We start from the raw sequence: 13,904 nt of genomic DNA on the forward strand, positions 1-13,904 counted from the left end.
TACAAGTAGAAAGCTTTAATTCAAAGTTCGGTCACAGATAACATGCTCAAATCCTTTAGTATAAGTAGGTTATATAAGCAGCAGCCCAATTTGGGCTTACTTAATTTAGAACTCAGATTTAATTTAAAATTACATTTTATAAAGTTTATACTTAAAAAGGATTAGAAACTTTAAGATGATAAACTTATCAGAAGTTAAAACATACATTTCCAATGAATGGTTAATCAGATAAGAGTATTGCAAAAGTAGTAATGTTTAAATTTCAACAGTAATATATGCTAACTGGAAAATTTAGAAATAAAGGTATAATGCAGAAAAATGAAATTACTATAATTCCATTGCTGAGAAATATAAAGTGATATAGATTAATATTTTTTACATCATAACAGATATTTATATTACAGGAAATAAGGTATACGGAGCGAAGTTATGTATCAAAACCCACTTTGAATGTAAGTATAAATTTAAATGTGCTTTAAAGGAAATGTAGTCAATTAAAAACTGCGTATTCTTACTGCATGTATAGGTGAGTGTCAACTTGATAGTTAATTACTGAAACATTAAGTCAAACTCCCTTATTCCCATACAATTTTTTATTAATTTCTGCTTCTTCCCTGATCACTGTCTACTGTAAACAGCCTTCTCTAAAATTAGGCAGTGTTCTTCCTTTACTCTCGGGGACCCCCAGTATATTGTACTGGTACGTTGCAGAGGCCACATGGAAGATACTAGAAGAAAGAGGTTGAATGAGCTGAAGATTAGACAAGAAGAACCATTACTTGGTCATCTAATGCTTTCTGATGGGTCCTCTCTTTGTTTCACAAGGATTCCTAAAAAGACTTAGTAATAGCCTCCAAGCAGAATCTAGGAAATGGTTCTCTTATTATCTATGAGAAATTATGTATGTATGTATGTATTTAAGAGAAAGTAGAAAGCAAGTGTAAGGAGAGAATTGTTAAAATAGTGTTTTGCAGTGTTTAAGAGAGCTTTTATCTATTTTTTCTTCAATTTTATGTTGTTTTATTAATAGTTGAAGAAATTATGGCTGTGAGACTTCCCTGGTGGTCCAGTGGTTAAGAATCCACCTGCCAATGCAGGGGACAAGGGTTCGATCCCTGGTCTGGGAAGATTCCACATGCTGTGGGGCAGCTAAGCCCATGCGCCACAGTTGAAGCTCACATGCACCAGAGTGCATGCCCTGCAACAGGAGAAGCCACTGCAGTGGGAAACCCGGCGCTGCAACTCGAGGGTATCCCCCATCATCACAATCAGAGCAAGCCTGTGTGCAGCAGCAAAGACCCAGTGCAGCCAAATAACAAATAAAATAAAAACAAGTTATGGCTTTGGCTGTGTCCTAGTTAAGCGGTGTGGCCCCTACTAGCATACAGGTTCTTAATTCCTAGCCTAGAGTTTCCTTTCAGTAAGGAAGCCCTTTAATTAGGATTGTTTATTACACAGTTAACAAGGGTAAAGTATTCATTTCTTAAATTTTGACTAAGGAATAGAACTGAAACTTAAGCTTCTCGTCTTTGCCTATTTTAGTCCTGGTTTGTCTTAGTTTTCTATTAGGTTTTAAGTCATAAAGTACTAGCGTTGCACTGGTTTTAGTGCTGTTCAATACTGAGATTATTTTCCTGTTTGATGAGGAATTAGTCACTCATAAGAAGTCTGTTTCTTCAATAATATATCTATGAATCATGTTTATTTATGAAAGATGATTTTGATAAAATATTTAAATGTAATAATTTTTACCATCTTCTGTGTTGCCAGGAAGTGGTCATAGTAAGTGCTACAAGAACACCCATTGGATCCTTTCTAGGCAGTCTTTCCTCTCTGCCAGCCACTAAACTTGGTTCCATTGCAATTCAGGGAGCCATTGAAAAGGCAGGTCAGTAGTTGCTTTACTTTTTGTGTTGAGGAGATAGTGATTCATTGGAGCAAATGTTTATTTTGCGCTTACTATATACATAACACTTAGAAATGAATTAGTGAATACATTTTTGAATTCTCTTGAAAAGAAGTCCTTGGACTACAGTGTTAGTAATAAAACTCAAAACTGACAAAAACCTTTCCTGCTATATAATGTCATGTACTTTACTAGGTAATTACTAATTATTGAGTTGAATAAAATATGGAAATGTTTCTTGATTTTTAAAAAAGGGATTCCAAAAGAAGAAGTGAAAGAAGCATACATGGGCAATGTTCTACAAGGAGGTGAAGGACAGGCCCCTACAAGGCAAGCAGTACTGGATGCAGGTACTAGGAATACATTTTTGCTTTTGTACTTGAATGTTTGATATGGCGAAATGGAGGTCATTTCAGTTTAAATAGAAGGTGAATGCATAATAGACTTATATTCACCAAAGAAATGTTTCAGATTACGGTTTAACATGCTCTATTTGATTACAGTTGTGTTTGAAAAGAATCTGCTTTTCAAAAGTATGATTTATTTTGGTTTTAGGCTTACCTATTTCTACTCCATGTACCACTATAAACAAAGTTTGTGCCTCGGGAATGAAAGCCATCATGATGGCCTCTCAGAATCTTATGTGTGGACATCAGGTAAGAAGTACCTTCTTTTCCACTTTATAATTAAAATAATATGCAGTGCTAAGAAAACACTAGAAACCTAAACATATTCATACTTTAGAAGTGAAATTCTTTCTCTTAAGTGCAGTTGCTGTGTTGTTTCAGACACTGAGGAGTGTTTGGATTTGCCAATTCCATTTGAAGTAGAGATTAGAATGATAGCTGAAGTGTCTTGTATTAAAAGTAGTTTCCAGCTAGGATGTTTTAGTGCCCCTTTCACTTAGAGATTCTGGGGGATTTAAGACATCATAAATGTTGTATTTGCTAGATGGAGAAGGGTTTTCCTTATAAATGAGAATAAGGTGCTGACCCTGGGGATCAAATCATTGATTGAGCCCAGAATTGATGACTGATTTGTAGTGTCTCCCGTCCAGGTTTGGCTGTAAAATTGTGTGGCTTTCTGTTGGCCTTGATGATTTTGATTTTGTTTGAGACTGAGCAAGAGACAGGCTGCTCAGCAAGTAATGTGTTGCGTTAGGAGACTAGACCTGGACTCATAGAACTAAGAGTTTATCAGATCCAAGCCCCTTTTTCAGTTGAAGAAAGAGGCTGAGATGACTACAAACGTAGTTACAGGGCTTAAATTAGAAAATAGGTGTAGTGCATTCTGGCCTATCAGGGCATAATACACCAAGATAAAAGCCAGTTGTGAGGTGTTTGCAGATTACTTCTTATATATATAAGAATCACAGTTTTGCATACCCTTGCTATTACTCGTCCCTTGCTTTGTTTCCAGTTGTAAGGCAAGGTGAAGAGCGGGGGACAAAAAGAGTGATACCTGATACATATGCTAAAAACTGAAATGGTATAGAAAATTATAAAATGAAAAATCTCTCTTCTTACCCTGCTTTAAGTGTCTAATTTATTCATCACTTTCTTGTATATTCTGCCACCTAAGAGCAGAGGAACTTTGGGCAAGTTGCTTCAATTCTGTGCCTCACGTAGTGTCTTGGAGATCTTTCTGTATCGACACCTAAGATAGTATTCTATTGAACTGAACAAGTATAATAGATTTTGGGGGTCCTTATTGAATGGATATCTAGGTTGTCTCCAGTTCTTCTCTATTTTAAAAAATGCTCCAGAGAGTACCCCTATGCGTGTATCTTTGTGTGCTTATAAATACTTAAATCAACGCTTAATTCACTATACTAAGCATTGTAATGTAGTGGTTAAGAACACAAAGTCTGGAGCTAGACTAATTTCAAATCCTAGCATTGCCTGTCATTAGCTGAGGAACTACATGTGGACATTTACTGGAGACAGGTGAATAAAACATTAAAAAAATCTTATCATGTGTAGGTCTTCCTTTTGGAAAAATTCCTAAGAGGAGAATTTCAGAGTCACAGATTTAAAAATTTGGATATTTTCAAATACTTTCCATAAAAAAGTGATACCAGTTACATATTTTCCAAAGGTTGTAAGAGCTTGTTTGCTTATACATAAGGTAACACTGACATCAGGTATTACCAAACCAAACCCTAGTCAAACCAGTGGGTGAAGATGGTCATGAGATTGTTAGGTGTTTGAAAACTGAATGACAGGGATAATTTTGTCTCAGTTGATTCTGTTGTGGTTCTCTAGCAAATGCTTTTAGTTAATATTCCTTGATTCATATCTGTATTTTTATTTTTTATTTTTATTTTTTTTAGAGAAGACTTTTTTTTTTTAATTTATTTATTTTAGTTGGGGGCTAATTACTTTACAATATTGTAGTAGTTTTTGCCATACATTGACATGAATCAGCCATGGGTTTACATGTGTTCCCCATCCTGAACCCCCATCCCACCTCCCTCCCCATCCCATCCCTCTGGGTCATCCCATTGCCCCAGCCCTGAGCATTTGTCTCATGCATCGAACATGGAATGGTGTTCTGTTTCACATATGATAATATACATGTTTCAATGCTATTCTCCCAGAACGTCCCACCCTCACCTTCTCCCTCAGAGTCCATAAGACTGTTCTATGCATCTGTGTCTCTTATTCTGTCTCGCATATAGGGTTATCGTTACCATTTTTCAAATTCCATATATATGCATTAGTATACTGTATTGGTGTTTTTCTTTCTGGCTTACTTCACTCTGTATTATGGGCTCCAGTTTTATCCATCTCAATAGAACCATATTTTTAAAATTATCTGACTTAGAGGAATATTAGGAATTGCCTTATTCTGAATATTATCTAATGATTAATTTTATTTAATACTGTAGAACTGATAATGATTTCTGTCACTTATTTTTTTCATCATCCCCAGGAAATACTCAGTATTTCAGGATAACAGAATAAAACTTATATGAGAACTATTTGAGACTCTCCATATTTCAAAATAGGCAAAATATTTAGGTTTCTTTGGTACGGAATTTCTGTTTGTCTTTATTCCTGATTAAAAGATTGTGAGAATATAACGTTAGTTTTAATTTTATATTTACATTAATCTTTTATATTAAACTTTGTCTCAAATTAGCCTTTATGATGCAAATGAATTTTCTGTTGTTGATCTTTAATTACGGGTTAGTTGATTAATATTTACTAAACTTCTACCATATATGACAGGCACTAATTACATAAAAATTGGTATGACAAAGTTTCTGGCCTCAAAGGAGCCAGAAAGGGCTCACCAGTTTAGTGAAAAGGTTTGACATATAAATATAGCTACAATACTGTGTAATATTATTAATAAAAGGAATACACAGTAACTGCAGAACACAAAAGAAGGGAGGGAGACTGTTCCAGAAACCGATAGGGGGTAAAAAAAAAGGATATGGGTAGGTAGTCAGGGAAAGTGGCTGACAACCGATTTGTTGGGTTGAAGGGGCTGTGTCTTGATTAGTTTTAAAAGAAATGACGGTGTTTTACTTGTTAGTGCAGAGGTGTGTGAATTAGCATGGTATCTTTGAAGATCTTGATTTTTTTTTTCCTTCTTGGCCTTACGGCCTGTGAGATCTTAGTTCCACAACCAGGGATTGAGCCCATTCTCCCTACCATGGAAGTGCAGAGTCTTAACTGCTGGACCGCCAGGGAAGTCTGTTTGAAGACCTTTGAACAATTCTGTATGACCTCCACTTGTGTAGGTCCAGGCATGAGACTGGAAAGGGAGTGAAAAGTCTGATTGTAAAGAGTCTTGTATACTAGAGAGTCCTTTACGGAGTGGAATGACCAGACTTAGTCTGGCCAGAATGACTCAGATGAGTGAGATGGCACTTGGATGGAACGAAAGGCTTTCCGTCAGATGACCTGGTTAGAAAGTTCCTATAGCTGTTTGGGAAGAGTTGATGAGGAGGATCACAATCAAGGAAGTAGGATTATTTCTGAGAACTGAGATTATATTTTTGGCAGTGTCAGTGAAATGAAGGATTTAGAAGAATTTCAGAAGATGGTTTTACATTAAAAATTCCTGGCATTCCTATTAATGTCTGATTCTGATCTTAATTATCATTACACATTTCATTCCATTTCCTTTTACCGGTGTCAAGAGGGTACTTCTTATATTGACTGTATAGTGATGTTTCATAAAGTTCGTGTAGAATCCTTGTTGCTGTGTAAAGGGTATAATGGATTTGCAACTACAGTTCCCCCATGAACATAGATTTGAAGTGCCTGGGTCCACTTACTGCACAATTTTTTTGTCAATAAATACGTACTACAGTTGAGTCTGTGGATCTAGAACCATGGATAGGAAGGGCCAACTGTGAAGTTGCACCCAAATTATCAAGTGTGGAGGGTTGATGTTCCTAACTGTGGTGTTCAAAAGTCAATGGTACCATTTGAATTGACACTGGGTTTTTATGTGTTGCTGAGCAGGACGTGATGGTGGCCGGTGGGATGGAGAGCATGTCCAATGTCCCCTATGTAATGAACAGAGGAGCAACACCGTATGGTGGGGTAAAGCTTGAAGATTTGATTGTTAAAGATGGACTAACTGATGTCTACAATAAAATTCATATGGTAATTATTGCTTTTTAATGGAGAAATGCCATCTATACATAATACTGCTTGATTAAAAAATATGTATTTTTTTTTTCAGAAACTGAAGGATATAAATGTTGATTTAGCCATGCATTTTAGGAAAATGTTTTTCTATGCTCATTGTATCAGCTTGGCTCAATTTTTGAACAGATTTGCCCCACACTGACATAGTGCATTTTCTGACTTCTAATAATGGGTACTGTAACTGTTTAATTATTTGTCCTCAAAATAGCAACTTCTGGGCTAATTCAAGTAGCGGAGATGTGAGTGAGAGAGTTACTGAGTACAGAAAGAAGTATATTTTAAGAACTAAATTTAACTGCTAACCACTGTTTTATGTTATAAAAAGCTAATATTTTATAAGTTTTGCAGCCTTACTTAGATTTTTTTAAAATTCCAACTTTTATCAGGGCAACTGTGCTGAAAATACTGCAAAGAAGCTGAATATTGGACGAGAGGAACAGGATACTTATGCTCTTAATTCCTATACCAGAAGTGCAGCAGCATGGGAAGCGGGAAGATTTGGAAATGAAGTTGTTCCTGTCACTATCACAGTAAAAGGTTGAAGGATTATGTTCCAAAATAGATTTTAATTTTTAGTAGACTTTACATGTTGCTAAACTTTTTGTGTTTAAGTTTTAAATTGGTACTTTTTAAATTTCAACTGAAGACACTGACAGGGCTGCTAATGGTTAGTGAAGGGAAATGTTGCTAGTTGAGAGATAATTCAGCCCAATTTAATACCTGATTCCAACTCAATTGCAAATTCCACTATGCATATTTTTTTGAGAAATGTATTTATTAGAACTCTTTCTAATATAACCAATAGACTGTTGAACTCATTAAGTGAAAAGAGGGTGTTTACTAGAAGGCTAGTTGGAGGTTTGTCCCAGAACTGAAAGATGTATGGCAGCAAGCAGTCAGCGCCGGGAGCGTCGGGGGTTGGAAGAGCGTGGGCAGTGCCCTTAGGACCTGCTGTCATGGCTTCTCAGCGCTGCTTTTGTGCTCTAAGCTCCCTGCACTGCTGCCTCCATCTCCAGAGTCCATCTGTAGGGCTCTCAGTCACAGAGGAAAGACACCTTCTCACCAAAGGCAGCAGAATAAATCCACAGTAAAGACTCATTAACTTGGTTTAGGTTACATTTCCATTCTAGAAATAATTACTGTGATGAGAATGATGGAATACCCAAACTCAACTTACCCAGCCTGTGTCTACATTGGACATCTACCCGTGGGGATAGAAGAATGTCTGTGATCATAGAATGAGCTCAAGAGAGAAGACGGTGGGATGTGGCTGAATAGAAGATTTAAATTGCATCAAGCTACTTAAGCTCTTCTTTGAGACACTAACAAATTAGAGATGGTAGATTCTTGAGTGGAATTTATTTGGGATGGTATAAGGTATGTGGGCACACAAAGGGAAGCAGAGACTATCAGCTACCTTTTGCACTGTTTCTTACTGAGCAAGTAATTATTGTCTTTACTGCAAAGATTACTTAATTTAAAAGATTTTTGTTTTAGGTAAACCCGATGTAGTGGTGAAGGAAGATGAAGAATATAAACGTGTTGATTTTAGCAAAATTCCAAAGCTGAAGACAGTTTTCCAAAGAGAAAATGGTTAGTATTAAGAAATGAAGCATATGATAAAAAAAGAGTCAGTATACCATATCTAGTTGTAGAACTGCCTAAGGATTTTTTTTCTTTTTTCTTTTCTTTTTCTCTTTTTTTTTTTTTTGCCTAAGGATTTTTAAAAAGTAATTCTAGAAAACATCTCGATGTTACTTAGCATTTTCAGTGTATCAGGCGCAAATGAAATTAACAAAACATATTTATCCAAAGTTTAAAATTGTTTAATAATTAATACTTTCTTTTTGTGTATGTGCAGAATATTAAGTAGAGTTTCCTGTGTTATACAGCAGGTTCTTATTAGTTATCTATTTTATATATAGATAATACTTTTAATATTGAATATATATAGCCACTGGAACAGATTGTAGAATGACTATATAATTCAGTTTTTCATGTGCATTTCATCTTGAAAGTTTTTTGTGATATGAAAGCCAAGTTTACATATGTTATATATCTGTAAGCCTCTGGAGGACTAAGCTTATAGCTCTTTTTTTACTGTTGTATCTCTAGTCCTCAATAAATAAATGTTGAATGTTTATCTAAATGGGGACCCAGGGTTCTAAATCTTTTGAGGAGAAAAGGTCACTTCTGCTTTTAAAATTGGCAGTATATAGCTGTGATAATAATCTGAAATAACTTTTTTCCCCTTTTCTGACTGAATTTCTCAATGTGAGCTATAGGAGTGGATCAGTCTTTTTTTTTTTTAATATTGTAAGGAATTTTCTTACAATACAAGTTTATGTTATAAGGAATTTTCTGGCAGTACAGTAGTTAGGACTCTGTACTCCCACTGCAGGGGACATAGGTTCAATCCCTGGTTGGGAACTAAGATCCCACAAGTCTCATGGGTGTGGGGAAAAGCCATACAAAAAAAAAATTATAAAAAAAAGCCGTATAAAAAAATTATATTGCCAAAGTATATTTTTACAATTTTGGCAGCAGTTTATAGTAGTATCTTCATTGGTATTTATAAGGAGACAGCTTAATTGACATATAGTTGTATACCATAAAATTCTCCTGTTTAAAATGTATAGCTTAGTGATTTTAAATATTCATTTAACTTCAAGTGATTGTAGAGAAGAAGAAATATCTGATTTTGACACTGATTTGCAAAATGTATGAGTGTCTGCTCTGTTGTGGATAAGGGAAGACGTAGAGTTAGGAAAAACATGAAGTGGTCCTTATCTTTGATGAATTAGAAACCAGAATGTATCCAGTGCCATTATGCATGCATTTTGAGCTAGCTGTGAATAAACACAAAAAGCTAACACAAAAAGACATACTTACCTGAACTGTTACACACTTACACATTTAGTTATATGCATGTCTCCGGAGGGCAGGACTTATCTCCATCCGTATCTTCGTGCATCTAGCAACCCAGGCAGTGTTCTGTAGGAATTTGTTAAATCGACCCAAGTGAATTCAGTGTGAAAGAATGTTCTGATGTCATGCTCACTGATACTTTCAGGTACAGTAACAGCTGCCAATGCCAGCACACTGAATGACGGGGCAGCTGCTGTGGTTCTGATGACTGCAGATGCAGCTAAGAGGCTCAATGTTAAACCACTGGCAAGAATAGCAGGTAGAAAATGTTCTGAACTTGTTTATTCCTAAACCCCTGTAAACTTTTCTTGATATTGAGATTCTTTGTCAGTAATACATAGAAGTTGGCGATTTTTATCTGTAAGTCTTACTTTGTGACATAATTTAGTACACATTTTAATTGAGATAGAATCTCCTTTAATATTTTCATTATGATTTGATTTATGTAAGAGAAAGTTTTCAAAAATCTTTTCCTATTCTGGATGATGTGTGGGAGAGTACAAGGTACCTGTTTTCCTCTGGCGTTGTCAGCTAGGATAGAGAGAATATGAGCTTAGGAGTATGCCTAAGTAATAGTAATAAATGCCAGTAGCAGTACTGGCATTTATTATTGACTGTGTGGTCTCAGCATTTCCTCAGTCTCTTTAAGCATATTTGTAGCTGTAAAGTCTGCCTTGCCTTCTTCATAAGGAGTTAAACAGATACTGTTTTGTTTAGATCATGGGTTTCTTAACCTCAGCAAAACAAATAATTATGTTGTAGGACCTGTTCTATGCATTGTAGGATTTTTAACAGCATCCTTGGTTTCTGCCCACTAGATACTACAATAAGTGGCATTCTACCTGTTGCAAGAACCAAAAATATCTCTAGATAATGTCATTGTCCCGGGAGGCAATTCCCTCTAACTCCCTATCTGTGAAAATCAATGGCTTAGACGATTGGTATAATTTTATAAAGTACAGAATCTTAGAAAAGGCACAAACACATTTAAATATTTTACAAAGGTTAGGAAACTTGAATTTTTGCATATTATATAAGTTGTTAGATATAGCTTTGGGTACTTGTAAAAAAGATTTTAACGACCTATTTTTTTTTATATAAAGCATTTGCTGATGCTGCTGTAGAACCTATTGATTTTCCAATTGCACCTGCATATGCTGTTCCTAAGGTGAGAACAAAATAATAGATCATATCTCATTCTGCCAATTTCTGGTTTTGCTTGTACCAAGGTTGCATGTTTTGATTTTAAATGTTATTCATCTGCCAAAGCATAGCAGTAGCTTAGTTTCAAATCTCACTTCTCCTGAAAACAATGACGGCAACAAGCATAACAACAAAAGTGAAAGAGCAACACACACGCTGTCTTGAGTGAAGCAGATAAAACTGCACGATTGAATCCCTTGTGCTGAACTCACACACCGAGAATGGGAACCACGAAGGGGGAAGGTGGTACGGCAGGGAAGGGGGATGCTGAGCGTCCGGGGTTCTAGAATTCAAAGCAGATATTCATTACTAAGAAGAAGCAGTCTTCTAAGAAGGGGAACTGCTGGTAGCTGGTGTTAGAGTAAACCAAAGATGGCAAGAACTCTACTCGAAATTGTCAGTTTGAGTCTTTGTGGGCAGTTACTAAGGGGTCACACGAAAAGACAGTGTTTTGTTGGTTTAGGGGTGAAGGGATTTCAGAAGACTGCCACAAATATTCCTTTTCAGAAGTAGAAGGCCACACCCTGAGAGAGAACTGCTGGGGGCAACATCCAGATTTAAAGAAAAATAAACCAGAGGGGAATAAGCAGAGAGAAGGATAAGCAACAACAGGGAGTGATGACGCTTTGTCCAGAGGTGGCAGAGCTCAGAAAGCAACGCAGTCACACAGCTCTGAAAGGGAACACGTCACACTGGACAGGAGCGTGATCAGTGTTTCTCAGCTAGACTGCGAGTGAGAAGGGTGGCTGCACTCGGCTACATGTTTTATCTTGTGGTGTTGGAACTAGAGGAAGCTGTTTGAGCTCTACAGCTTAGAAAGCTACTGAGCCTGCTGTTAGAAGAAAGCAAGGAGGAGGGAAAGTTTCATTGTTATTTTTTTGTTGCTCAGAACAAAAACAGTTCTAAAGATAGAGGGCTCTAGCAATATTTTATAAAGGTAAAAGCATAAAGATAACATCTGCAATAGCTGAGGAACTATCAAAACAAGAAATCATAATAAGACTTGAAATAAATCATTCACAATAGCTCTGAATAACTGTCCCAAATAACCCCACAGCACCTTTTATAAAGCAGAAACTCTAGGGGGTGCAATGAAATATTATTAGAGATTAATGTAACTCTTTGACAGATAAGGGCTTCACAGGTGGTGCAGTGGTAAAGAATCCTCCTGCCAGTTCAGGAGACACAAGAGTCATAGGTTTGATCCCTGGGTTGGGAAGGTCCCGTGGAGTAGGAAATGGCAACATGCTCCAGTATTCCTGCCTGGAGAATCCCATGGACAGAGGAGTCTGGTGGGCTACAGTCCATGGGGTCGCAAAGAGTGGGACACGACTGAGTGACTGAGCAAACACATACAATACACCTCTTTCTTTGACAGACAAAGAATCTAGAACTAAGCAACATATAATGAGTAAAGTAGATCTTAAGAGTATATATCAAGTATGTACCCCCAAATAAAGAGTATATGTTCTTTTCCATGTGTTCAAGATCCATGGAATGTTCTAGAAAATCAAGTTTTCTCTTTTCAAAATAGAACTATGATAATGCAAACAAAGATGAGAAATTAAGGAATTTCCTGGTGATCCAGTGGTTAGGATTCCACACTTCTACTGCTGGGAGCAGGGGAGACACAAACAAAAATTGCAGAATTTTGAGAAGGTAAAGTAAGTTTTGACTTACTTATGTGAACATAATCTTTATTATTTTTTAAATTTAGGTTCTTAAAGATGCAGGCTTGAAAAAAGAAGACATTACTATGTGGGAAGTAAATGAAGCCTTTAGTGTGGTCGTACTAGCAAACATTAAAATGCTAGAGATTGATCCCCAAAAAGTGAATATCAGTGGAGGAGCTGTTTCTCTTGGACATCCAATTGGGTAGGTAAAATCATAAAGAAAAAGAAAGCTAGGTTAATGGCTATCTTTGTATTTTCATCTAAATTTAAACTGCTTCACGACAATTCCTGTTACTCTTGGTTCACCATTTTTTCTTCCTACCCACCCTTCATAAGGCAAATACCATTTCTGATGGGATCCCCACTGAACACAGAGATCTGTCACACCTGTTGCTCGAAAACTAATGTTGTTTTATGCTGAAGAAGATAATTTAAGATCCAAGTCTATGTTTGGGCTTTTGTGTGGCTTCGCTGGCTGTCCGGTGTTTAAGACCCTGCACTTCCACTGCCGTGGGTAGGGTTCAATCCCTGATTGGGACACCAAGGTCCCACATGCTGCTCAGAGTGGCCAAAAAGAAAAAAAAAAAGCTATAACCATTCTTGAAACAAGTCTCCCAAGTTAAAGTAGTTAAATTCAGCTATAAGTCATGGCTAATTTGGTTCTTCACACAGCCCATAAACCATTAAAGTACCAAAATGCTTTCTTAATCCTAGGATGTCTGGAGCCAGAATTGTCGTCCATTTGGCTCATGCATTGAAGCAAGGAGAATATGGTCTTGCCAGTATCTGCAACGGAGGAGGAGGTGCTTCTGCCATGCTGATCCAGAAGCTGTAGACGACGTCTGTTGTCTAAGGCGACAACCCTGTGTAGCCAGGAAGGCCTGCCGTAATCAGGGGGACTTCTGTCAAAATAATCGGGTCCGCCTGTATCACAACAATCTGTTTAAATTTTTATTATTTTCAACTCTTTTGAAAAAATAAGGTAAAAAGATTAAATCCCCAAACCTTTTGAGATTATAAAAGCTTTTTCTTCTACATTTTTGATAATGTTGAACAGATTTTTGTTATAAAGCTATACTGTTTGAGATACCATTGTGCATAGTTATATTAGTGACTTATAAGTAGAAGCTACCATATTAGAGAATAAATCTTAATTAATATTTCTGAGGATTGTTAAAGATTAAGTGAATATTACCTGTCACTAATTTAGATTTAATAGACTCTTCAAAGTGAGAATAGTTACTCTGTGCAAACTAGGAATGCCTTATATCATTAGTCAAGAAGCCAAAGACATTGTGTGTAGGGTTGCTAGGAGTAAGAGGAGCCCGTGTGCTTAGGTCTGAAGTGAGTGCAATTTCCCGTAAGCTCATCATTCAGAATTTGTTGGAGGTGAGGTTAGGGATTTTGTTTTCATTACTACAGCAGCACAGAGAGTGGGAAAGAAGGTGGAAACTAAACTGCTCAACTGAATGGCTTTAGGAAGAGAAGAGATTGTCATATTCAGTATGCTACAATGCCTGTTCT

At 36.6% G+C, this 13,904-nt stretch overlaps 1 protein-coding gene across 6 annotated transcripts in view; it reads left to right on the forward strand.

Moving 5' to 3' along the window:
* Positions 1–13,467, forward strand: part of ACAT1 (acetyl-CoA acetyltransferase 1) — a 30,500-nt gene extending 17,033 nt beyond the window's left edge. For 2 of the 6 annotated variants that reach the window (XM_081545354.1, XM_081545352.1), the window contains exons 2-12: positions 405–452; positions 1,771–1,892; positions 2,161–2,256; positions 2,462–2,562; positions 6,388–6,531; positions 6,963–7,113; positions 8,074–8,169; positions 9,650–9,763; positions 10,608–10,672; positions 12,425–12,582; positions 13,095–13,467. In XM_081545354.1, the coding sequence (XP_081401480.1) occupies positions 2,193–2,256; positions 2,462–2,562; positions 6,388–6,531; positions 6,963–7,113; positions 8,074–8,169; positions 9,650–9,763; positions 10,608–10,672; positions 12,425–12,582; positions 13,095–13,215 (1,014 nt within the window). In that variant the 5' untranslated portion in view covers positions 405–452; positions 1,771–1,892; positions 2,161–2,192 and the 3' untranslated portion in view covers positions 13,216–13,467. Of the gene's footprint in view, positions 1–404; positions 453–1,770; positions 1,893–2,160; positions 2,257–2,461; positions 2,563–6,387; positions 6,532–6,962; positions 7,114–8,073; positions 8,170–9,649; positions 9,764–10,607; positions 10,673–12,424; positions 12,583–12,716 lie in introns of all 6 variants that reach the window. The other 4 variants (XM_081545351.1, XM_081545348.1, XM_081545349.1 and 1 more) reach the window with 3 other exon arrangements.
* The last annotated feature ends 437 nt before the right edge of the window (positions 13,468–13,904 follow it).

The sequence above is a fragment of the Giraffa tippelskirchi genome, chromosome 11 (genome assembly GCF_054371585.1).
Source record: "Giraffa tippelskirchi isolate mGirTip1 chromosome 11, T2T-mGirTip1v1.2.pri, whole genome shotgun sequence".
NCBI classification, from domain to species: domain Eukaryota; kingdom Metazoa; phylum Chordata; class Mammalia; order Artiodactyla; family Giraffidae; genus Giraffa; species Giraffa tippelskirchi.